The 25588-nt window shown below is 50.4% G+C and overlaps 1 protein-coding gene across 2 annotated transcripts; it reads right to left on the bottom strand.

Moving 5' to 3' along the window:
* Nucleotides 1-16971: 16971 nt before the first annotated feature.
* On the bottom strand, nucleotides 16972-24688 carry LOC142584902 (uncharacterized). 2 transcript variants are annotated; one of them, XM_075695233.1, is made up of 3 exons: nucleotides 24594-24688; nucleotides 19618-19872; nucleotides 16972-18404 (listed from the first exon to the last, which is right to left on the bottom strand). In XM_075695233.1, exons 1-3 carry the CDS (start codon nucleotides 24612-24614, stop codon nucleotides 16989-16991), a joined length of 1692 nt encoding a protein of 563 aa, XP_075551348.1. In that variant the 5' UTR covers nucleotides 24615-24688; the 3' UTR covers nucleotides 16972-16988. The 2 variants fall into 2 exon arrangements, with proteins under 2 accessions (XP_075551348.1, XP_075551347.1); XM_075695232.1 differs by lacking the exon at nucleotides 24594-24688 and having other exon boundaries at nucleotides 19618-19981.
* Between the last annotated feature and the right edge of the window lie 900 nt (nucleotides 24689-25588).

A 25588-nucleotide genomic window follows, 5' to 3' on the forward strand; every position in this document is an offset into this window, starting at 1 on the left:
CTGTTTGTTTAAGCTGACGATTTTCAGAAAGGATTCTTTGGTACTCAGGGTTGGCGGTTATTGGAGCCCCTTTTTGTGCCATCCCCGCCCAGCTCACCTTATGTTGGGTCGAGTCTCCCATTGCCACTGAAGTCCTGCATGGGGAAGGGGATCAGTAGGACATTCGGTGGTGTCTGGAGGCGGAGTGGTCAGACAGCCCTTGGTCTGGATTCTTCTGTCGTTCTTGTGATCTTGATTTTCGAATTTGGGGTTGCGACGTTCGAATGTCCCCTTGAGTCCGCAGTGGAGGCCAATCGTCATCGTCCGTATCGTCTGTCTCAGACCATCTCCGTTTTGGCGACGATGACTTGATCGTCTTGCCCGGCGTTTTGACGGCCATCCGGTTTGGTGATTTTGGTTGCGGTCGCTGTGGTGGCAGCTTGAAACGACGTTTACACTCCTTAGATCCCGTGAGATGCTTTTCTCCGCAGGTGGCGCAAACAGGGTTGCAGTTGTGGTCTGGTTGTGGCTCCCGAGTGCCACAGTTGTGACATACCGGCAGGTGGGGGTTCGGGCAGACGTCCGTTCTGTGACCAGTTTGCTTGCAAGTCTTGCAGAATTGTATGGTATTCTTGTATGGGAAGCAGGGAAGCTCCCCTCCCATATAGTAGACGTATCGCGGTATGATGGGGCCAAAGAAGGTAATTACCGCTGTTTTCGTTTCACCCAACATCCTAGCTCTTAGTATGTCGACGCCTTGCGTACGAAGACGCAGGTTGGCTAGCAGAGTTTCAGGGCTTGTGTGAGGAGCGATGCCATGTATCACTCCTTTCTTTGTGTCTTCGCCTACTGCTGCGTACGCACTCACTGCGTGCAGTCGACCGTTTAAGGTGAGGCCTGTAATTCTTCTTGCAATATTCGCCACCTCTTCTGTAGGGGTTGAGATAATAAAAATGTTTGATCCTGGTTTCAATCTCAGCAGGAATTGGTTTCCATTCACCTTTCCTTGGCAGGCGTTTATAACTGCTTCTGCGATCTGTGGCGCCGTGAGTTCCCTGATAGGGAGACCTTGGTGAGGGCGCACGATCACTTTAATGTCGTCCTTAGGCAGTGGTGGAAGCCGCCTTGTCTTGAATTTCTTTTTATTCGCTGGTTGTACCGGGGGCTTGAATGATGGGCCCGATGATTCGTAGCCACCCTCGGAAAAAGTGGCCTTTTTGCCCGCTCGTGCGAGCGCCTTCTTTTGGCGCACGGTCAAAACCGTTTGCCAATCTCCGTCGTCGTCTTGGCGTCCATGGGGTCCGCCAGTTTCTTCGGTACTCTGGAGGACGATGCAATCCTCATTAGCGGTTTCTTGGTATTCCATCTCATCTCTGTCCACGTCCGAGGAGGTGAGTTGCGCGTTGGGTGTTTTCTCGGGGCCTGCTGCCTCATTAAACGTTGTCGTCGGCGTTCTCGGCGCTTCCGTAGCTCGAGTTGACGTAAGCGTCGCCATCTGTCGCGGCCGCGTCGCCGACGCGTTCCGCGTACCAGCGGCCGCCGCTTCACCGCCGCCGTTAGCGTTCACACTTCACACACGTTTTGGCCCGTCACAAAGGTTTGGCGAGGTGCTCACCGGAAAGTTTGATGTCCACAGTGTCCTCACAGCTTGCCGAACCTCGTGAAGTCCTCGAAGTTCAGGTCACAGCACAAGATAACTCTCGAAAAACGAAAAGAGATGGGAGCCCATCCTGAGCTGACCGCTCTAGTCGACGCCACCTAGCGGTCTCCTGTGAAGTCAGCTTTAGACGTAGAACAGCAGGCAAACGCCACGGCGTATCGTTCGACAGACTGGTGCTGTTTCCGCCTCCGCTGCCTTCCTCGAGCCGCCGTCTCGCCCCACAATGCCGCCGCCTCAGCGTTCCACGCTCGAGTCTCGAGACTCTCGCGTGCGCCTCTTCTTCCACGTCTTTTCCCTCTCCCCTTGCAATATCAGGCACGTGCCTTCGTCGCGGCCGTAGTCGTCTTCGCGTCTTCGTTGCAGCGGTGGCAGAGAGAGAGTAAACGTTTATTTAAGAGAGACTGTTTGGTTATAGTGGGTGGAGCCCCTCCTCCAGGGCCCCACTGGTTACAGCGGCTCGCCGGGCCTGGTCAAGGGTCGCCAGTTGGCTTCCCAATTCCACTTCCGCGAGTCGCGCCTCCCACGACCAGTTATGTGGAGTGTTGTCTAGCAGCGGCGAGGTGGCAGCCGCCGGACGTGACGCGCACTGGAATGTTATGTGTTCCAATGTCGGTGTTCCTTCGCACCACGGGCATGTGTTGCTGTATTTGTCTGGGTACATTTTGTGTAGCCTGTATAAATGTGGGAAAGTGTTTGTTTGCAGGCGGCGCCAGTCCCGTGCTTGCCTCCTGTCTAGGTCTGGGTGAGGAAGGGCTTTGGTTCGCCTACTGAGCCGTTGTAACTCGAGGATTTCTCTTGGCGCACCGGGTGTCGAGGTGTTCTCCCGGGCGGTGTGGCCCGCGGCTCGGCCTGTCATGCCTCGAGCCAAGCGGTCCGCCCGTTCGTTCCCCGCTATCCCTGTGTGCGCCGGGCACCAGGTCACGCAATGATCCATGGTGAGGTTCGTTCCTAGGATGCGGAAGACGCAGCCCGGTAAAGCCCCCCCAAGGAAGAGGCGGCAGGCGTCCTGCGAGTCTGTCAGCACGTAGGCCGATTGGCCCTTAGCTTCCGCGGCGCGTATAGCAAGGGCTATGGCCACAGCTTCGGCCGTTGCAACCGATTTCGTGTGTATAGATGCTGCTACGGTTGTTCGTCCTTGGCTAGTCACGACTGCTGCAAATGTATTGAGGGTGCCTGGATTCTTGTGATACGAACTCGCGTCTGTAAAGTAAGTATCCGGGTCGCTTCGCCGCCTTAGTAAGGTGGCTGCCCGCGCGCGTCTCCGTGCCGCATGATGGACTGGGTGCATGTGACGGGGGATCGGCGCCACGTGGATCCGCTCTCGGATTTCAGATGGCAGTAGGATTGTTTCATCGCCACAATATTGTGGTGTCAGTGGATAGTTAAGTCTTTGTAAAACCGAGCGCCCCTGAGGTGTCGTGTTTAGCCGTTCACGCTGCGCCATTAGAGTGGCCGCTGCATATTCCTCGAAAGTGTTCATCATTCCTAATTCGGTCAGTCGGATCGTGCTTGTGCTTTCAGGCAGGCCGAGTGCTGCTTTACAGGCAATTCTTATGAGCTTATCCGCATGTTCGATGTCGTGACGCCGCGTGGTTTGGAAAGGCAGGGCGTACGTTAGACGACTAATGACGAAGGCGTTTACTAGTTGCATGGTGTCTGCTTCGCTCATGCCTTCTCGGCTGCGTGCAACTCTGCTAATAAGCCCAGTTACGCTCCGAACAGAGCGTCTGAGATTGGAGAGCGCTATGCTAACGCTGCCCGTTTCTTGAATGCACATTCCCAGTACGCGCAGGTGGGATGCCCTCTTGATGGGCTCTCCCTCTAAGGTGAGCTGCAGATCCGGAGCCCTCGTCGCTTGGGTATGTCTAGGTCTAATATGAATATACTCCGATTTCGCTGGAGCGCACCTCATGCCTGCTCGCCTCATATAGTTTTCAATGGTGCTGATGGCCTGTTGAAGCGTGTCTTGTCGGTTTCCGTAGGACCCTTTGCAGGCCCAGAGTGTAATGTCGTCTGCATATATGGCGCAGCCAAGGTCCCGGTTCTTCTGTAAGTCCAGGGCCATTCTACGTAAGCCGACGTTAAAAAGAAGTGGTGACAATATGGATCCTTGAGGAGTTCCCTTATCTGGTAAGCGATACAGAACAGAACGTGCTGAACCTAGTCCTATTTTCGCGGAGCGGCTGCTCAGGAAGTCTTGAACGTAATGAAATACTCTTTCTCCACACCCGACATCTCGTAGTCCGTCTAGTATTGCAGTGTGTGAGATGTTATCAAATGCCTTATGGACGTCGAGTGCTAGCAGGATTCTGTCCATGCTGCCCGGAGGAGGATCGAGCACCTCATCTCTTAATAGAAGAAAGACGTCCTGTGCACAGATTCGCCTGCGGAAACCGAACATGGATTCAGGGAAGAGTGAGTTTCGTTCGATGTGGGCTTCGAGTCGGGTTAGAATTACTCGTTCAAAGAGCTTGCCCATGCAAGACGTGAGCGATATGGGCCTGAGATGGTTGAGCTCGCGCGGCTTGCCCGGTTTTGGTATAAGCACGATGTCTGCCTGCTTCCATTCTCGCGGTAGTCTTCCATCCGGTCGCCAGACCTGTTCATTGAAGAAGTCGACTAAGTGCTGTAGGGCTACGTCACTAAGGTTGCGCAGCATTGCGTTGGTGATTTGGTCGGGTCCAGGAGCCGTGTTCTTCTTGAAGGTTTGTGCTGCTGCGTACAGCTCCGAGAAGGTGATGGGGGCGTCCAAGCTCAAGTTATCCTGTCCTTTGTATTCTCTCATAACGCTTGAAGATGTCTGGGCAGCGCCGGTGTAGGTGCGTTTTAGGTGCTCGAGTAGTTCTTGTTCTGATCCCTTGTATTCTCCTAGCAGCTGCCGCATGATGTTAGACGTCTCGGTGCGCGTGCTAGTTGGGTCTAACATGCACCGAAGAATGGCCCAGGTCTTCTTGGTGCTGAGGGTGCCTCTGAGAGAGTCGCAGAAGCTGCGCCAATTTTGATTATTCAGATCCTTCGCATAGGTGTTAGCTTCGTTTGCCAGCAAGGCTATTCGGCGCCGAAGTTTGCGATTACGCCGCTGCCGCTTCCAGCGTTTCGTGAGGCTTCTGTGGGCCTCCCAGAGGTGGGCGAGATGGCTGTCTACTGCCGGTGCTTCCGTTGTGGTCTTGATCTCTCTCGTGGTGGCAGCATGGGCCTCCTTGAGGAAAGCTGTCCAACCTGCGGCCGTGGCTGGAAATGAGGAAGCAGCCTGGTGTCGTTCTCTGTACCTTTTCCAATCAGTGAGCCTGGCCACCCCTAGGGGCTGTCGAACTTTAGCTGTGTTAACATTGACACACAATAGATAGTGATCACTACCTAGCGTTTCGTCCAGGTTACACCAGGTGACCCCCGTCTCGTTGTTGACAAACGTAAGGTCTGGCGTGGTGTCCCGGGCAACGCTGTTTCCTATCCTTGTAGGAGTGCCTGGCTGCGTAATCAGTACAAGTTCGTGGGACTGAGTTTCTCGGAGTAGATTGAAGCCCTTGGCGGTGTCACGTTGATAACCCCATGCGGAGTGCCAAGCGTTAAAGTCTCCGAGAAAGATTAGTCGGTCTTTCGTTGAGAGCAAGGTAGATACGTGACTTAAAATTAATGAAAAATCGGCCTTCTTATCCCTAGGTGGGCTATATACGTTGGTTATCAGGCACTTTGGGCGACCCTTCTTAACTGGCCAAATGGTGAGTATTTGGTGGTGGATTTCTACGCCAGGTGCTATGGCGACAGTGATTGTGAGGTCCTTGCGGGCCAATGCTGCCACTTCAGGGTAGTTCGAATCGCTGTAAAAACGGTAGCCCCCAATAGGTATCCGCATTTTCCCCACTTCCTGAAGACAAATAATGTCAGGTGGGACGAGCGCCGCCTTGATATATTGTGTAAGTGCAGCATGTTTGTTATGTAGTGATCGGCAGTTCCACTGCCAAATTACGAGATTCTCTTGGCGTGTAGGTGTGGAGTTAGCCAGAGTATGGGCTCTCGAAATGTTCTGTGTCTGTGGTTACGGTGACCTTTGGATCTCGGTTCTCCGGGCTAAGGCTGCTACGACGTTTTCGCGTTTTTTTTGCTCCTTTGAGCGAGTCGTCGACATACCGCTTAAGATTGTGAAGCTCTGCAAAAAATAATTGCATTTGTGCGCACATATTATCTAGTTTCCCTTCCAGATGAGTGATGGGTGTAGGCATCTGTGCTATAGGCTGCGTTTGTGATAGTGGTTTGGTCTGTGTTGGATTCGTCTGTGTGTTGGACAGTTGTGCGGGTGCGTTTGTCTTATGGGTTCCTCCGTGCGTCATCATGCTTGCCATTTGTCGTTTAAGTGTTTCAAGTTCATTTTTCATGCTATCCAAGCTTGCCTTAAGTTGCCTGTTTTCGGCAACTATTTTCTTGTATTCTTCGTTTTGTGTGATAGGTTTGGTTGTGGAGGACGCGACCGCTGCCCAGCTTACCTGTGGATTTGTCAGAACGCAGGCCGCCTTCGGTGCTTCTCTGGATGATCGTTGCGTCTGTCTTGCTTCTCCTCCCTGGACGCGCTCTCGTGCTCGAGAGCGGGATCTGCTCCGGTGAGGTGACGCTGATCTGGACCGAGCGTCCAGTCGGTGTGGAGATGGCGATCTCGTCCTTCCCTGTCGGTCGCGTTGGTCGCTCCTATGGCCGTTTGTGTAGTCCGATTCCTCATCCTCTGAGACGAACCAGCGAGGTTTTTTCTGCCCTTCATTGCACTTGTCAGTGCTCTTTCTGACTTGAGGTTTTTTCGGTTGCTTGAGGCGTCGTTGGCAGCTGCGGTCCCCGGTGACGTGGGCACCCTCACACGAGGCACACTTTGGTTCACACGGGTGTCCGTCCACTGGGTTTCTGAGTCCACAAATTCGGCACACTCGCAGGTCAGGCTGTGGACAGACGTCTGTCCGATGACCTTTTCCATGGCACGTTTTGCACACCTGAACAGTAGCACGGTAAGGATGACGCAGGAGTTCGCCTCCGTTGTAGTACACCACCCGAGGTAGTGACGGGCCACAGAAAGTAAGGGCGGCACTCTTTGTTTCTCCGATCATTCTTGCTTGGATAAGTTCGAAGCCTTGAGTCCGTATACGTATGTTTGCTATGATGGTCTCCGGTGGCGTTCGGGGTGGAAGTCCGTGTATAACTCCTCGGATAGCTTCCTCTCCGGTGGCAGCGTATACGTTAACGTCATGCGAACGTCCGTTGATAGTGAGGGAGTGGACTCGGCGTGCCTGCTCCGCGACCTCCTGACTCGATGTCGAAAGTATGGCGATATTGGAGCCGGGCTTTATACGGAGCAAAAATTGCTCACCTCTTATTTGGTAGTCGCAGGCCATGACGATCGCTTCGGCGAGGGCCGGCGTGCTGATAGTCTTCAAAGGCAGTCCCTGGTGTGGTCGGATAACTATCTTGAAGTCATCCTTAGGAAGAGGAGGAAGTTTGGGTATACCTCTTCGTCGTTTCCTTAGTTTCGCCGGGTTAGTGCTGCCCGTTGAGTCCGTTTGTCGCTTGCGCTCTCGAGCCTGCTGCTTCTTTTGCCGTAGTGTCAGGACTGTCTGCCAGTCGTCGTCCGTCCGCTGGCGTTCCCCGGCGTTGTGGCGAGCAGAGCCTGTTATGCCGTCTTCTGTTCTGTCTACATTTGTTACATCCATGTTCTCTGCTGGTGTTGTCTCACCTTGCATTCTCGTCGTCGTTTGAAGTTCGCTAAGCGTTCCCGTGGCCATGCCCAGGCAGAACGGTTGCTGCCGTTCGCGTTCCTCACGCGTCGGAGCAGCACCGGCTGCTGCGCTGAGCTGGCGTCGGGGTTATCGACGCTGCCCCGTAGTCCGGCTTTGTAGGATCGCTGGGCTTCACGAGCGTCACCGAGGGCCAAGTGGGTAGCACACCCGTGTTCCTTGTATCCTCACGAGTCGACTGGTATCTCGGTACCGTGGGCGGAAGCACTAGTCTACCAAAAAACACATCGAAACGCAGAGCGCGATGCAAGCAGTACTGCGCTGCTCGGCGCCCCCTCCAGCGCTCTGCAGCGGTGGCACGTGCACGGTAGCGCGCTCACCTCGCGATAATCGCACACATGGGAATTTGTACTACGACATTTCGACGCTCCCTCCTTCGCGGCGATAGTAGTAGTAAATTCAAGGCTTACTCGGAAAATTATGAACAGTTGAGGCGTAATTGCGCCGTACCGGTTGGCGCTGTCTCGCCGTTCTGCTATCCCCGACGCATGCACAGCTTGCGCGTGGAGAATTAGGAGGACTACAGAAACGTGCGTTTGGCTCGAAGAGTGACAGCGCCATGCTCAAGTTAGCTTTGCAAAATTCTGCTAGTCGTGTTTTCTCGCCATCCTGTGCCTCATTATACCGCATCAACTTCCCGGAAACTGAAAGGCATTTGGCCTTGTAGCAGTCGTCACTCATCGCATTTGCTGTCAAGTAACAAGCTGAGGACTGGGACTGGAAACTCCAAAAGAGGGCACCCGTGCTGTTCCTGAACCCTAGCTTTGCTTGCAGCTTGCTTGCAGTTAGCTTTGCAGGCGAAAGTCGCCGAGTTGGTCAAGGTGGAAGCGGTGCAGGCCGCGCAATTAGTAAGAACCGTGGCCGAGCTTGGAGAAGAGAGCGAAAGGAGAGCAGAACTGCATAGGCGTCTCGATGCGCTTGAGACGAGCGCAGCGGAGAATGATGGATCGGGACACCAAGCCGGTGGCAAAAGCACAGCCAGTAGGGTAGACCCTACATGCGAAGTCGGGGGCAGGGTGGCAGAGCAAGCGGTAGTCAGCTCGCCGCCGGTGAATCGGCGTAGTTATAGCGAAGCAGCGCAACACGCCCCGCGGGAGGTGACGCTGCAGCCACAGGGGCGCCAGCGAGCGCGAGGAGAGGAGGGGAACAAGCTAACCCCAAGGAATGAGCTCATAGTCAATGATAAGCACAAGCTGGAAGTTAGGAGGGAGGGAAAGAATGCCCTAGTACTTATCGGTGGTGATTCAAATATGAGGAGGTGCAAGAGAGCTCTAATGGAGCGTGCAAAGGGTGATAAGCGGGTAGCAGTCGGGACGTTCCCAGGCAGGACAATGGACGCAGTACTGAGAGAAACAAAAAGCGAGCTTTCTGAGAATGTTGCAGAGCGCAATTTGGTATTGGTAGCGGCGGGGCTAAATGATGTCCTGAATGGTGAAGCCGCAAAAGTAGTGGAAAGATTAGCGGAGGGAGTTGACGATTTAAGGGCGATAGCACAGCAAGTCCAGATTGTGGTATGCACAGTGCCGGAGGTGCAAGGAAGGAACGGAGCAATTGCCAAGGACGTTGTGGCTGTTAATCGTGAGATAAGAAAGCTAAGCCAGGAGAAAGGATTTGAAGTGGCAGACATAAACAGAGAAGTGCATAGAGCAGGCTTTGGCGGAGGCTTTACACGAGATGGCATCCACTTTAATGGAAGGCTAGGAGCCGAGATTGGCTGGCGCCTGGCAGGTCGGGCAGTAGCTTTTTTAGGGGGTCCACTGCGCCTCTGGGCGTAGGGGTAGGTAGAAACAGTGTAGAAAGTGCAACAATAGAGGCTGACGCCAATAAAATGGCCACTAGGAGGTCCAGGAAGAAAACTACAAATAAATTTAACACCAGGATCAGGTACATAAACATGCAAGGCGGTAGAAAGAGAGCGAGGTGGTTAGAAATAGAACAGCAGTTAAAGGACGAAGAAGTAGGTGTATACGCGCTATGCGAAACACACCTCAGGGATCTAGAAGACCCACCGCTTATTGAAGGCTACGTCTGGGAAGGGAGCAATAGAACAACAACGGAGAGGAAGGGAGGAGGAGTAGGTATGCTCATACACCAAGGAACAAATTGGCAAAGAATAAAGTTAACTTGCAAAGAACATGCCTGGGTATCAGGTACAATTGCCGGTAAAAAGGCATGGCTAGGAGTAGTTTATTTAGGGACAGGGGACAAATACAGGCAAGAGAACAAATATCTAGTGAAGTGTCTCGATGACGATATAAAGCAGTTTGGAGAAGGTGCCGATATTTGTCTGCTGGGTGATATGAATGGCCACATCGAGGATCTGGATGGATACACAGATTGTAATGGGAAGTTGATGCTAGACTTCTGTGAACGACACAACCTAGTTATAGTAAATAGAGAAACTAAGTGTGAGGGACAAATCACGTGGGAGTCCCGTAACAGACAAACGACCACTGACTACTGCTTAATGTCGCAGGGATTGTATAGCAAGCTAGCAATAATGGAAATAGACGAAGAGGGGAAGTACAGCCTCGGAAGTGATCATAAGCGTATTAGTCTACAGTTGGGAGCCCTACTCAAAAGAGAAATGCAGGGAAGCCAAAAAGAGTACGCAAAATTAAATGACGCGCAAATAGCGCAAATAGCGCAAATAGCGGCTGGCATAGAGGAAGCAATAAAGAAACATCCCATGGAAAGGTGGGATTATAATCAGTTAGAACTACTCATTAGTACAAAAATAAAAGAGGTAAAAGGAGTAAACCGCTGGAGAGGAAAGGGGAAGCCACGAAGTTGGTGGAATAAGGAAATTAGAGAGGCCATCGAACAACGACGGTGAGCATCTCGGGAACACAGAGAAGCAAAGAGGGCGCAGTTATCTGAAGAGGAAATAGGCCAAAAATGGGAATATTATCGACACAAGAAACAAGTGCAGGTCCTCGTCCAGGCTAAAATAAAGCAGTCCTCTGATCGCTGGCTGGCTGAAGTTCGCGATGCAACTAAAGGGGGGTCAAGAAAATTCTGGAAGCATATAAGCTGGCTGGGTAAAGCTAATCACAGAAAAGAGGAACAGATTCACGATGCCGAAGGAAATTGTTTAGAGGGAGATGACGCTGTGAACTACATTGGTTCAGTTATAGCAGAGTCGTTTAGGAAAGACGATAGGGTAATCGCCCCAAGTGAGGGAGCAACACAGAATAGCATAATAGAAAACAGCTTAGAATTGACCAATCTTAACTGGAAAAAGGCGGAAGCAAATGTTCCAAAATGCACGTCCACGGGGATAGACGAAATTCCAATCAAGTTAATTAATGAACTTGGCCCAAGAAGCAAGGAAACGCTGATAAAAGCATTGGAGGCAGTCATAACAAATAAGCAAATTCCGCACAGTTGGAAACAGAGTAAAATGAATTTGATTTATAAAGGGAAAGGTGATAAGAAGAACATAAAATCTTTCCGACCAATTACGATAACATCAGTTATATATAGGCTGGCGATGCAGGCGGTGAAATTAAAAATGCAGTCATGGGTAGAAAGTAATAGAATACTTGGAGAACTTCAGAACGGGTTCAGAAGTGGTAGGCGCTTAGATGATAGCCTGTTCGTGCTTACCCAGTGCATAGAAATAGCTAAGGCGGAAAACAGACCTCTGTATTTAGCCTTCCTGGACATAAGTGGTGCATACGACAATGTGAACAGGGAACTCCTGTGGAACATATTAAAAGCTGAAGGTATCGGTAATGAGGTAATTGATTTTCTACAGGAACTATATCGAGAAAATAATGTTGAAATAACATGGGAAGGAATCAAGAGTACGACAACTGTCGAGGTTCACAAAGGATTAAGGCAAGGTTGTCCTCTATCACCGCTGCTGTTCATGCTTTATATGATAAGCATGGAAAGAAGGTTACAACGAAGCAATCTAGGGTATAATCTGTCGTACAGATTAGGCGAAAAGGTTGTGGAGCAACGACTACCGGGTTTAATGTATGCGGACGATATTGTACTGTTAGCAGATAGCCAGGAAGATTTGCAAACTCTGGTTAATTACTGTGGGGATGAAGGAGACAGTTTAGGTTTCAGTTTTAGTGCAGCTAAGTCCGGTGGAATGTTTTTCAACGATACAACTGATCAGGAGCTTACAATACAAGGCCACGAAATACCCCGAGTGGCCGAATACAAGTATCTAGGGGTATGGATAAACAAAGGGAAGATGTACACGGAAAAGCACGAACAGTCTCTAATAGCAAAAGGGCGAAGAGATGCCGGGATAATGAAACATAAGGCATTGTGGGGTTACAACAGGTATGAGGTACTAAGAGGCATTTGGAAGGGAGTAATGGTGCCGGGGCTTACTCTCGGGAGTGCGGTCCTGTGTTTAAGGGCAGAGGTTCAGTCGAGACTAGAAGTAAATCAGAGAGCTGTGGGAAGGTTAGCACTAGGTGCCCACGGGAAAACCACAAACGAAGCAGTACAGGGAGATATGGGCTGGGCATCATTCGAAGCACGGGAAGCTCAGAGTAAAATCCTATACGAAAAACGTCTGAGGAAATTGTATGATAACAGGTGGGCAACTAAGGTTTTTAAATACTTATACAGAAAGAGCGTTGACTCACAATGGCGGAAAAGAACTAGGAAGCTAACCAGTAAGTATGCCAGGCACGAGGACGAAAAAGGACAGAGCATTAAACGACAGGTTAAAAATGCGGAAGGTAAAAATTGGATAAATTCAATGGAAAAGAAGCATAGTGTAGAACTATATCGATACTGGAAACAGCAGATCAGGAAGGAAGCGTTTTATGATAACTCAAGAGGCAGTGCCCTACTCTTTGAAGCTAGATCAGGATGTCTTAGAACGCGGAGCTATAAAAAGAAATTTAACGAAGAAGAAGACAAATGTACTGTGTGTGGTAAATATGTAGAAACGATGGAACACCTCATACTAGAATGTGATGGTATCAATCCCGATGTCGATGCGGCCACAGTCAGCCTTCCTGAGGCCCTAGGGCTCAGAGATGATAGTCATGTAAATAAATATGCGGTGGAAATTAGCAAAAGGCGATTGGAGGAGTGGTGGCTCAAAAGCAGAGAGGTGACATAAGGTTAAAAGGGTAGGAAGACGTATTTAAAGAAAATCGAGAAATTCAATAACACACAACTCAGATAAAAATAAAGGGCAAAATAAAAATCTGAGCATGGTGGCAACTGCCATCGCCCCGTTTCAAAGGGGACGCTCCTACCTTCCATCCATCCATCCATCCATCCAACCCGTGCTCCTTGCTACCGAAAGGTTGGCTTTTTGACATAGCTCACTCGTGCAGTGGCAAAGCAAGCTTTAAAAGGCAAATTTCGCCACTCGCATGAATTTATCGCAAAATTCTGCTCAACGCACGTCACCCACTTCCTTAAAGGGATACGGACACAAAAATTGGTGGGTGGTTTTCTGCGTCAGAACAAAAGTTGAACTGTTAAAAATGACGAATACAACAAGCTGCTTAGAAAAAGAGAAACACCTTTGTTTTGCGATTTTCTGTTGCGCCTTGCCTCCAAGCGGCCACCGTGAGAAGCTGAAACTTGACGTCATGACACCCCCGCGTGCTCGCGCGCGCGCGGCCAAGGTAAGCCACAGCCGGCGCAATCTTTCCGGAGTGTCGGTCCCTTGCAGCGCTTGTTTATCGCCGTCGGCTATGTTCGTACGTGGTCTGTCTGAAACATTATCCCCGTCAGCGCTCCATGCAGGTGGTGCATCTTACACGCGTGTTCGCACGGTCGTCGATCGGTATTGAAGCATTCATCGTGGCGGAAGATGAATGCTTCCAGCCACATCCCCGATACATTGCGGTGGTCGCGGGATGCGCCTTCCATTGGGGCGTTCCTTCACCGACCTAGATGCCACCGAGCTCTGAGGGCTCACGCGCTTCGCGTTGCGCAACAGGCAGATAAGTAGTCAATCAAATGATAAGAATGATAAGCAGGGAGTAGGGGTCATATGGGTCTTATCACGATTGATAAGGTTCGACGCGGATGGATAAGGTTTACAGAATGGCAGCACACAAACAAACGTCATGAAACGAAACACCGACAGCGCATGCCTCTGCGTTAAATCCCCCCCCCCCCTTCTCACACTGAAATATCAAAAGTGAGAAACAAGATCGGCCCCCGCAAGAGGCCGCGTTTCTACCAGAAAGCTCGCCCTCGTAGACGGATTTCGCCGCCAGCGTTTCCGGATAAGCATTACGGTTACGTAAGGTGCAGTTGCCGGGACGCGTGAGAAGCAGTCAGGGATCTTTGAATGTCATCGCGTTCCACTCAACGGAAGAAATTGGAGGACATTTTGAGGAAAATTTGGAGAAAAATTTGGAGGACGTTTCAGCTATATATATATAGAGACGCGCTTCTCAATATGCGAATTCAACGGCAGTTCGTAGTGCCTGGACAGGCGAGATGTGAGCGGGGCAGACCGTAGGCGGTGCGGCAACTTAAGAGTGTCCAGCACCGTGGGACAAGTTTAAAATTACTTCGTCCTTTCTTCGTTTTAATTTCCATTGGGCCGATGCACTATCTTTAACCCTTGGTCAGTACCGGTCTAAAGAAGCAGCGTCATATGTACCCCTATACCGCAAAACGGAGACCGCGTGCGTCAGCGGCTAAACTCCTTTTAGCAAAAGTCCTCCAGCGTGAAGGAAAGCGGCATTCAAGACTCTAAGGTGGGCTAGTTGGTTACGAGTATTATGAAACATAGCTTTACCGCGCAACATTAGAATGCGTTTGTCCAGTGCCTTTCACTGCACCCCGTCTAAAATTGCGCCTTAACGCCATGTTTCATGAAAGTGTATTCACGTCGGGAGAAACTGATGTAAACGGCACGTTTGCCACTGTACTCGCTGGATCTGAAAGTGAGACGCGTTGCATAACACTCGGAACGCTTTCTATCGCTACGCGCGATCGCTGCAACGGTAGAAAACGGTTGCATTGCCTTGCTTTGCATGGGGAATAACCTGGGCTTATGCTGCTCGCAACACAGACTTTTTTTGAAACTGAGGCGCGTGATTTCATGTTGCTTTTAGCTATGTGTTAAATGGTGTGAAAGCCTTCGTCAAGCCTTGATGGCTTCTTGCTTTTCACCCCATAGCATCACTGTTGTGACTGTTGTATTGTCTCCTCTCCTCTGGATTTTAGTTCGCCCTACCATCAGGGGTAAAAGAAGCGCTCGCGATGTGCTACAATACCGTTTTCCTGACGCCAGTAAAAGGAGGCACTCACCTGTCTTCTTGGTCGCAGAGGCCTAAGCGCGAACTTGGCTCTCAGGAAGCACGGTTCGAACATCTGCACGCGAACTGGGGAAAGGCAGGGGTTGATGATTATGATGATGACGATGTCGCAGTTAACGGCACAAACTCACTATGGGCCCGGCGATAAACCACGCAACGAGTGGTAATATTATTGCAAAATTAAATAAATTAGTTATCAAATAAATAAGTACGCGGGCTTGACGCGAAAAAAAATGAAATTATGGGGTTTTAACGTGTCAAAACCGATATCTGATTATGAGGCACGCCATAGTGGGGGACTGCGGAAACTGAGACCGCCTGGTGTTCTTCAACGTGCACCTAAATCTAAGTACACGGATGTTTTTGCAATTCGCCCGCAACGAAATGCGGCCGCCATAGCCGGGATTCGGTCCCGCGACCTCTTGCTTAGCAGCCCAACACCATAGCCACTAAGGAACCGCGGCGGGTATGACGCGAAGGGCGTGAATTTTTCGCTATTCTTTCTCCTTGTATCCGGACAACAAACTTTACCAGTTGTAGGAATTCTGCATATTCAAATCGTGAAATTATGACTGGTGTCGCATGCGTCAATGCGAACTTATATTTACACAATTGCAATGCGGCATTCATCCGTCGAATTTTTATGTCTGGTCTGGCGCAGTATCCTTTATGAAATTTTTGCGAGAAACCTGAAAGCTATTGATCATTTCCCTTCATCCTCACGTCGAGTTTTAATATAAAAGCATGTTTATCGAAGCACCGTTTTGATACACTGTACAGAAGCACTACATGCAGAACTGCACCGATACACTATAGACAAAGAGTGTACTATTTCTGTTGGGCGCTTAGATTGGTTTTGGAAACAGGCGCGTTTGCCTCTGTGCGATTGTTTCCTTTTTACAGTGGAGCTGTTAGAACCTCGCTGGTTTTTTTCTTGACGTGCGCAGCTTCGCCAAGCTAGGGGAGAGAGAGAGAGAAAGTGAAATCAGAGTATAAACATAGCATAGCGCAGCATAGCGAAGCGGCAAGGGTGGGTGGAGCCGAGCGGGGGGAGGAGGAGAGATAGAGAAGTGGTTCTTGTGGGAAAAGAGGAAAGGCAGGCACTATCTTCTGCAACCCATGCGGGAGCACGGCTCAGCGCAGCAGCGTGGGGGAGATGGGCAATCACGTGAGCGAGGGACGCGGCCCGGATGCGTGCCCTCTGCCGTGGAGCACGAGCCGGGAGGGGGGGAGGCGAGGGAGGAAGGGTGTTCATCTCCGGCGGCCGCTCCGTAGAGTGGAGACAACGGCGGCGTCTACTACGGCGACGGCCACGCGAATCGCGGACGCCGTAGTAGACGCCTTTGGCGGACGCCGTAGGGACGCGTTGCCGGCGCTCGCGTGCCTTGTGTGCGGTTTGCACTACTTTATTGGCTTTCCTCCAGCTGCACTGGTCTCCGGTGTTTGCGATAGCAGAGGAACGCGTAATTTTTTGCAACACAAAAGGACTGTTTAATTTCTTAGATATTTCGATTGTTGTATTTCAAATTTCCCTTAATATTCCGAGTCTAATTTCCTTCATTTGTTCTTTCGTAGCCCTGGCTTGTTCTTCCAGTTGCCTGTTCCTTTTCCCTCTTGGCACTTACCGTTTTTTCCTATGCTAGACTGACTGCTAGATACGCGCGCCTTGGCTTAGGTTCGGCGAAGGAAGGTAGCTTGACGCCTCATCGACGATTCAATCAGCATATGTAGGACAGACAGACACAAGCACTCTTAAACTGCTAAGCACGAAGTCGCGGGATCCAATCCCAGCTACGGCGGCCCATTTCGATGGGGGTGAAATGCGAAAACATCCATGCACTTAGGTTTAGGTGCAAGTTAAAGAACCCCAGGTGGTCGAAATTTCCAGAGTCCCCCATTACGGTGTGCCTCATAATCAGAAAGTGGTTTTGGCACGTAAAACACGATAATTTTTTTAGTTAAGCACTGTCTCTGTCTTTCTATTGTGCTGTTCCTTGGCGCATTTTTCATTTTTATCATCATTGCCAACCAGTTCAACAGCAAGCTCTCCTTAAGTTTATTTCGGATGTTTCACATAACTTCAGCCCGTAGACAGTACTTGCATATATTATGGTTCATTATTTTGATTTCATTGAAAAATATCATGAGTTGATTGTACGCAAATATTCGACTTTATGGCGTAGACAACAGATTCCTCAATTTTAACGTAAAGAAGAGAGAGCAGACTTGCAACCGCTGCGATGTGCGACCATCGTCTGCGCTTTGTAATCGCTCTCATGACACTACACAGAAAGAAGAGAGAAACCTTCGTCAAACTGTATTGCGTCTCATAGTCGCAGTGAATCTCTTTTTCCAGATCTTTCTTCCGGTAACTGCCTGTTCTGCAGAGCGACGCGAGTCGCGAACGATGGCAGTTTTTTGATCTTTCAATCGCGCCGATAACGCCTCGTCATTGTCGCCGTCCTCGCCATACTCAAACTCCCAATGCGAACGCTCATCGGTCGTTCCTCCAGGCATCGCGCCTTTCCTCTGGCGTCCGCCGAACGCTACGTAGGGCACTTCCGTAGACGAAGCGCCGTCCGACACTGTGCCGTCTCGTCCAACGACAGCCGGATGCACAGTGCCCGCGCTCTCCTTTTCTGTAGGACCTTCAGTGAAGGTCAGTTCGTTTAAACCGACCGCGCTAGTACTGTCTTCAAGCTCAGTTTCGTGCGCGTGGGGCGACCCGTCGATGACCGTGCGAGTCGCCATTATTCCGGTTGTGGCGGAATCGACCGTGTGCGCGCGATCTAACCCGCGAGACTCGACAGCTGGTGTGCTTGCAGTGGATTCGTGGAAGGCCATCTTCGTCCAAGAGCTTGTCTCAGTGGTTTCGGTAAAGGGTGTGCGTGTCCAAAAGCTTGCGCCTGTGGTTTCGGGAAATGACACACTTGTCCAAGAGTCCAGGCCAGCGACGGTTTTAGCGGCAGGACTCTCTGGCAGCCGAGTGTCACGAGTGTCGCGCTGCGATGCCAGCGACGAGCTGGCCTCGGAGGGCTGCGTGGTCGCCCCCTTTGCGTCGGGTCTCTTTGCTGCCACGTCGCGCCCGTCGTTTACTGGGAGGGGCCAACGTATCGGGGTTGTCGTCGTGGCATCGGCAGCCATTGGACCAAGCGAATTTCGTCTCGACGAAACGCTGACGGCCAGTGATGGCAGCTTCGTCTCAGAGACGGCAGTCACCGGTTGTGTGATGAAACTGTCCCAGGGAGACGCTCCCGGCACAGTGAAACCGCGAGTGGAGCTGAAGCTCCAGTGCGACGTTGCTCGTGACCTGCTGAACGTTCGAGCCGTCGCAGTGAATCGGCGGGCGACGCTGACACGCCGGCGCGACGACGTTGTTCGCGGTCTACCGGGCGTTCGAGCCTTCGTGCTAATTCGGCGGGAGACCGCGTAGCCACGGTCGGACGCTGCTGGAGATCTACGAGTCCTGTCGACGCTGTCGGTCGGTGCAGCGGTCGCCGGCTGTGACGAAAGATCCGAGCGTCCCCGTCGAGCCAGCAGCGGCGGATCGCTGGCGTTCCAGACCCTGGTGAAGAGGGCCAGGTCGACGATGTCGCGGTCGACCGTCTCTTGCAGCAGGGGCGCGCTGCTGACATCTCGGACGTAGGACAGGTACCAGAACGTGTACACGGGAACCATGACGGCGCCCAGCCAGAACACGGCGACGCACAGGCATACGCTCATCGACTGCGAATGAAACGGTAGCGAGAGGTGCGACGAGTGTGCAATTAGTGTTAAAAAGAAACGTGCAATAAGCACTCCCTCCTCTTTATGAAACACGTAAACGGTTCCTGTCCCTGTACACCCGTGAGCAAAAATATAGCAACCCCAGGGTCACCGAAAAACAACCGAATTTCTTTGTAATTAGCAGGCATAAACGGAAACTGACGAGTGCACTAGGAAATTTGTAATGCCAAGTTGGGACTGCAGTCTTTAATTTCATGTTGCGTTCGCAGACAGAGGAGAAAATGAGTTTTATCTCACAAGGCCTGGTCCGTATACTTTTGCTCACGGGTGTACATGCGGAAAGACAGTCCAATTGGCGTGCAGTAGCTGGGGATATCGAATTAACAGCGGGAAAGACATAAATAGAAGAACGCTCGTTACATGCAGTTATTTTCTCATGTTTCCTTCCTTCGTACTGAGCATCTTCTCGACCGTTAATAGCTAACGCGAGCGATAGCTTTCGCTGCATCGCTGCGACAAACGACGTGCGTTTGCACTCGTCTGGTTCGCGCAAACACCAAAGTTGCACGGGAGCGGCTCTAATACCAACGCAATAAAACGCAGTGGTCCCAAACCTAACAAAACACAGCTTGTGGTTAGAGCAAACCTCTAAAAACGCAATGCGGATGTCTCCGTGGAAATGGCGTTGTGGTGTCAAGCACGAGGTCACGAGTTCGTTTCCCGACCACGGCAACCGCATTGTCTACGAGCGCAGAGGCAAAGGCACTCGTGCACCATGAAAAAAAAAAAAAAGAACCACATTGTAAAAATTCATCCGGAGCCCCATTGCAGTAAGACGTCCCTCAAGAACCACTATGTAGTTTTGTTTCGGAACTTAAAACTCCTGAAGTCTAATGAAGTTAAAACGTTCCAGATGTAAATAGAGACAAAGAACCGTGATCGCTTAAGACCTTGACTTCAGAGGATCTTGGCGTCAGCACGAGATTCGGCCATTGAGAGCTCTCGATGCAATGCTCCAAATATAGAGCTCAGAACAGACTGCGATGTGTTTTGTCGCCGTCCGACTTTTTTTCACTCTCCGCTGAATCTATGCCCTAAGGATCTCGATAACCAGTATGTATGGAGAGACACCGGCGTATTACGTAAGCCCTCCATTGTATTTAATTTATTTCATGCGGCTTTTAAGAGATGCTTGCGTTGTACGGCACCATACCTGCGCACTCACGACGTCGTCGCGCCTTTGCGCGAGCTTCTTCCAGTCGAACGAGGCGCTCTTTGCCGACGGCGATCGGTGACAGTCGTGTTGTCGCCAGCGCCCCGGCGACATCGTCGGCGCGTCCGTCGGATCGGCGAAGCCGTGCTCCACGTCCAGATCGCGGAATCCCTGCTGCCCTTCATCTCGGCCGACAGCTGGGCGAGAGCTGCACAACGGGTACGAAGAGTCCGGGCACACTAGCGGCTCCGTCACCTGCAACAGCGCAGACCGGTGTCTACAGGCCGGTGTGCACACATTTCTGGCCTTTACATTCGGGCACCAGAACAGGTGCATTGTGAACGGTTGCAAGGAGGCGCGGAAGACAGGGTGCTGTTGCCTCGCTAGTAGCGCTATCCGAGCGCGAGCTCGCATGCACGCTCGTATAGCGGTATACAGCGTGAACTGTGGCAGCGCTCACGGAGCTCTAATTGGAAGGCTGGACTATACTGCGCCTGACCGTCATCGCGCAGCGAAGTGAAAGTTACGGCTTTAGACAGCCAACCAGGAACGATGGGGACGGCTGACCTCTCAACGGTTTCTCCCTGTCACCGTCCCCCTCTACAGCCACCGTCTGCTGCATCAACGTCAACACCGACGTCTTGTTCAACGACACGTTAGGAGGTGTTCCGTGAATGTTCTCGCGGAAACAAAAGGAAGCGTTTTAGTTCGATCGTGAAGCTTCCGACGCCTTCATGGCAAAAGCTAAGAAGAATGTAGAGGAAAGGTAAGAAAGAAAATGACGGCAGGGAAGTTAAATCCATTTTCTGGTGGGCACAGCGCTCAGGACGTTAAGGCACATTCAAAACGACACGGTGCGCTACGTCGCACCATGTGACTTTCGATGTCCCTTAACCTTCGTGCGCGTCCGCGCACTGTGCCCACCGAAATATGTACAACCAATTAGCCTGTTTCCGATTTAATTAAGTTGACCAGACTCACGTCCCTTTTGCTATACCTGGCGCTGGGAAAAGGGGAGACGTACGCCTGCTGGTCATTGCAATAATGGTTAATATATGTTACTCCGCCATTTTTATCAGTAGTATGGTAACGTTATGCTCAATAAAATAATCGATAGTTCAGCGCATCCTGTTTCTACTTCCTTCTGCCTGAGTCCTAGTATAGCGCTGCCCGCCATACAGTGAAAGTTCCGTACACAGGTTGATCATGTTAAGTTTTACGAAATTTTGAAGGTACAGACAACCGCTCACAACATGAATCGAGATAGCCCCGCTGATGGAATGATTCCCTATCGTAGTGGCTAAAACGAGCCATGTCTTTCTTTTCTCTTTAAACGTGGATTTATATTTTTATTTCATCACTAAAAGTTGCGAAATATGACCTTTGCCGCCACACGCGGCAAAATCACGAACCTGCATAAGAGGGCCACCACGTGACCTTCTACTAGTGTACGCGGTTCCTGGTCTTTCTATTAATATTGAAGTACAGTGGGCTCGTCCACTGACAGAAAACGACGACGGGGGCCAGCCAGCCATTGCGTAGGCGTGTACTTGTGGAAACACGCGGTACATGTATAAGAAATATCTGACGGCACATATCGCAATTTACGAATTCTAGCCGGTGAGCTTGCAAGGTGTATCCACTTGGAATGAACTTCCGGAATGACACCAGTTTGGAGATATGCGCAGTCAGACTCACCGCAAGATTGCGATGTTGTTCCACTTACTTTCATAACAAAGTGTTCTTTTATGCACTGAAACACAAAAGTAACTGGAACGCCCATATGTTGCGTCCCCCGCTTTGAGAAATAATATCTCGAAAATGGTGTCATCCTCGAGATTCATTTCAAGTGGATACGTCTCACAAATTCATTGGCTACAGTTTGTAAATTGCGATATACACAATTATTAATAAGCGCGAAAACAACGGAAAACACAGAGTTCGTGCATACTTTCCAAGTCGCCCATCTTTCCGCCTTATTGCAATGTGCCGTAAGGTAATTAAGAGGTTAGTGAATTGTGGTTAATTCGTAGAATGGGTGTTTCAAATTCTAGTGCTAGTAATGTCCACCTCTTCGAATAATCCAGCTAAAGGACAAAAATTATGCTATCTACCACAGGTTATCTTTCAAAATTCCGGAAAGCTTAAAATTGATCACTCCGTATATAATGTGGTTGAATACAGAGTCACAAAATATCGCCAGCAGCTGTCGTTCATGTTAGTATACAGCGTTCTTTTTTTTTTCTTAGACTATACCGATTTTTAACAGAAGGCCTATACATGCAACAAACGTGCGTTTTTTTGTTTTGTTTCACAGGAGTTGCTGGGAGAGGAGGACATACTATGCCGCGAATAATTTGAGACTACAGTTAGAGAAAATTCCATTCAAATTTAGTGCGCCCCCTCCCGCCTCATTTGCTGGAAAAATTGGGGACGCGCTCATGCGTGTGCGAGCTTTCACTCGAGAGTAAGTCCGGAACATGAACAACCGCCCGATTGTTGGCATTTATATGCTGTTGCGCGAGTCTACGAGGTCATAGGCCACGCTAAAAGAGGGGGACCCGAAGGTTGCAGAAGAGCGGTCGACCTTACGCAAGATTCTCGACTCAGAATAGTATTTGGTTCGCATGGTTCACCGAAGCACCGCGCACAGATCGCGAACGCTCTGCCATGTTCCAAAGGCGTTGCGCTGCGGTGCAGATAAACCACCGTCACCGTTGCTCCACGTATAGCTGTTGTTAGCACATAGTCACAGCCAAAGCTTGCTTTCCAACCAAAAGTCTCTGCTACAGACTAACAGAACTATTACCGACGCGAGAGCACCAAATATTGAGCGACATCATTGAAAGCACCATTGAGCGACAGCGCCGGCGTCTGTAGCAGCGAAAGGGCACCTGACTTCCCATTGGCTGAGACGCCATATCACGTGCGCTCCTCGAGGGAGCAGAACGGGCGAAGGGGTCCACCTGCTGCCACGCTGGCGCGCCAGGCGTAACGTGAGGGGAAAGGGCATCACGAGCCCTGCTTACATGAATGCGACAGTTGCGCGTCGCATTTCCAAGCGCATTTGGCAAAGGCGATGCGGCACCGTTTACATGTAGCGCATCAACTTTCGCGAGATCGTGGCCTTGTTTACATGAATGCGAGAAAAGCGTATCAAATCGCCTTAGCACATCGTATTTTGCGAACGCGTCGCCGTTTACATGTACGCGCATCTAGCAGCCTGCGAGGGTAGCACCATGTACTGTCCAATTTGGAAAATGCACGCCGACTTCTGGCACTCAACTTCCCTTGGCGGGCGCAAAGCGCGCGTAAAGTGCATGCATTTGTCGAAGATGATTGCACGTTATCGCTTCGGCGTCCTTTTGCTTCCGTCAGCGTGGACAAATATCAACATTCTCTTTTACGTGGCTGCACTTGTGCGCTACCGGGAACGCGCAAGCCATCGCCTATGTTCTAGCTCCGCCTCCGTAATCGCTATAAAGAAATTAAAGTGTAATAAAGCAGAATAAATTCGAAAGGAAACACGTTGGCGGTAGTAAGTTTCGAAGCTGCGATCCCACACTCAGGGGCCGAGTGTCTTACCCACTGGGCTAAACCAGCACCTTTTTTTTTTCTTTATTGAGTCTAAACCAGCACCTCCTAGACAGAAGGCCTGTGCACTCTGCTTTATGACATCATACTACTTGGACCAAAATGTCTATTCCCATGCCCGCTGTAACAAAAGCGGTGAGGTTAAAATCACCGCTGCTTATTTGTGAGCGTCCCCATTAGATTCTATGACAGTCGGGTTTTTTCTCGAAAAGCTTTCGCGCTCCTCCTTGCTCCTTGCTACCTGAGAGGAGCACTTGGAGGGGGATATGTTCTATGGATGACAATTCTTGGTTGAAGAAGAGCCTTGCAGGGCAGCCGACTTACACAACTTTTAACGGGAAAACTTTACTGGCCGCGAACTTGCGATTTCGCCGTGGCGGTGTTCCGAGGAGGCACATGACGTCACAACGCTCGCCTCGCCGCGGATATTTCTATCTCCCTAGTCACTACTGCGCATGCGCCACTAGTAGCACCGAGCCACAGGTGCGCCGCGCCTTTCCGTCACCGCCGTTTGGTATGACGTCGTACCGCGTTTCTCGTCGTTGCGCTCGCCTCCACTTGCTTCGGCAGCTGCGTCGCATGCCTGATAACATGTCGGAGGATTGAAAAGGAAAGCTCGCGTGCGCCACAACCACAGTTGAGGTGGCAGTATAGACGGCAACAAATCTAATAAGCAGGAGGAGGCCTGGAATCGACATCGGAACGAGATGAAGAGGAAACGAATCGCCCAGGAAACAGACGAACAGCGCGCCGAACGACTGGCTAAACGCCACAACATAGCTGGGCAACCAGACTAACCTGGATTTGCAATCAGATTAACCAAGGCTAAGCATGCTATGTTTTTCCGGTGGAAGTCGCTACGTGTCAATCCACCCGGTTCCTTTCACCACGACATTATTCACATGCCACATTTTGCTTTAGGATATAAACATCATAACTGTGACATAATAGAAATGCGTTATTGATTACTTAATCAATTTAGTGCTATATTCATCGATACATTTTATCTGTTCATGTCGCAGCCATCCATGTATGAAATACGGGGAAGGAGGGGAAAGGGCTGGGTAAAGCCCTCCAGGAGAGGCAGACCGACGAGATAAACGGAGCATAGGTAATCGTAATATGCGGTCTACTAGCCTCCCCCATTTGCAGTCATCAACGAAGAACTGGACCATGTGCTGTGTCGCTTGACCTCCCAAAAGCTTATGTATTTATGTAAACTCGGTCGTGTCGACTGCCTGCCAATTTTGACAAGGCCGGCCGACGTCGGCTACGTGTAAACGAACGCGTCACATAGCAGGTCATCAATGATTCAAGCGCAGAAACGTAATCGTGAGCCCATTATGTATCATTTTAAGGAAGAAAGCAGCTCGTTCACTTACGTCTGTTTCCGTGAGCTTCATGTTTCTTCGTTCTTTTCTTCTTCACAGCTGCTTGTATAGGATCACCGTTACAAACGTGTCTTGCTAGAATGTACACGTAGACAGACCCCTGTGGACACGAAACTAGACTAGCGGCACTAGTATAAACATTCACCACCAGTCTCATCATCATCATCCATCCCAGTACTTTCACTCCCCTTCCCTCTCCCCGAGTGCACATCAGTAGCAGACTAGAGCGCACTAGCTCAGGTCGACCTCTCTGTCTTTCCTATCAATAAGTTCTATCTATCTAGACCACTGTGATTGCTTCAAAGGGACTGGTAATCAATTTTTATGGTACCCGTTTTTTTAGTGAAACGGAAAGCTTACCGGTCAGTGTCGAATCATGCAGTGGTAACGCGGAAAACGCTGTGGAACATTTATTTATTAAAAAATTTTGATATGCAGTGAGGACGTAGTTGTTCACTGGAAGCATGCAACTAGAGGGAAATCTGGCGCTGCGATCGTTCAACCATCATGGGAATGATGGGAAGTACGGGCTTCGGATTGGCATTATGTTGACTGGCGAACTAATCTACAAGTATTTTTGGCAGTTTTGGTTTCACTCCAAGCGCAATTGCTATAACCTGCAGTGGGACAGTGCAACGCAAGGCCAGGAAGTGCTTCCATGCTTCCATCTCAAAGGCATACAGAGTTTATATAGAGTGTTGTACATCATATAACACACTGCAGAAATAAAATTAGATTTTACGCGATAATATTTGAGCATAGCTTCGTTTACTGCGCCGCAAGCAAACGCCACTAGTCTAAAGATCGAAGTCAATCCGAAGCCTGTACTTCCCATCATTCCATTCTAGGTTGAGGCAACGCTCATGAGAGCCCCCGTAGGCACTAGCGCCACATTTGCCTCTAGGGTATTTATTTAGAAACTCTATGCATGCTGGAAACAGTGATAAGTGAGCGCGATAGCGATTATATGCCGGCATTGGTGGGAG

Source organism: Dermacentor variabilis, chromosome 6, assembly GCF_050947875.1.
Source record: "Dermacentor variabilis isolate Ectoservices chromosome 6, ASM5094787v1, whole genome shotgun sequence".
NCBI lineage: Eukaryota > Metazoa > Arthropoda > Arachnida > Ixodida > Ixodidae > Dermacentor > Dermacentor variabilis.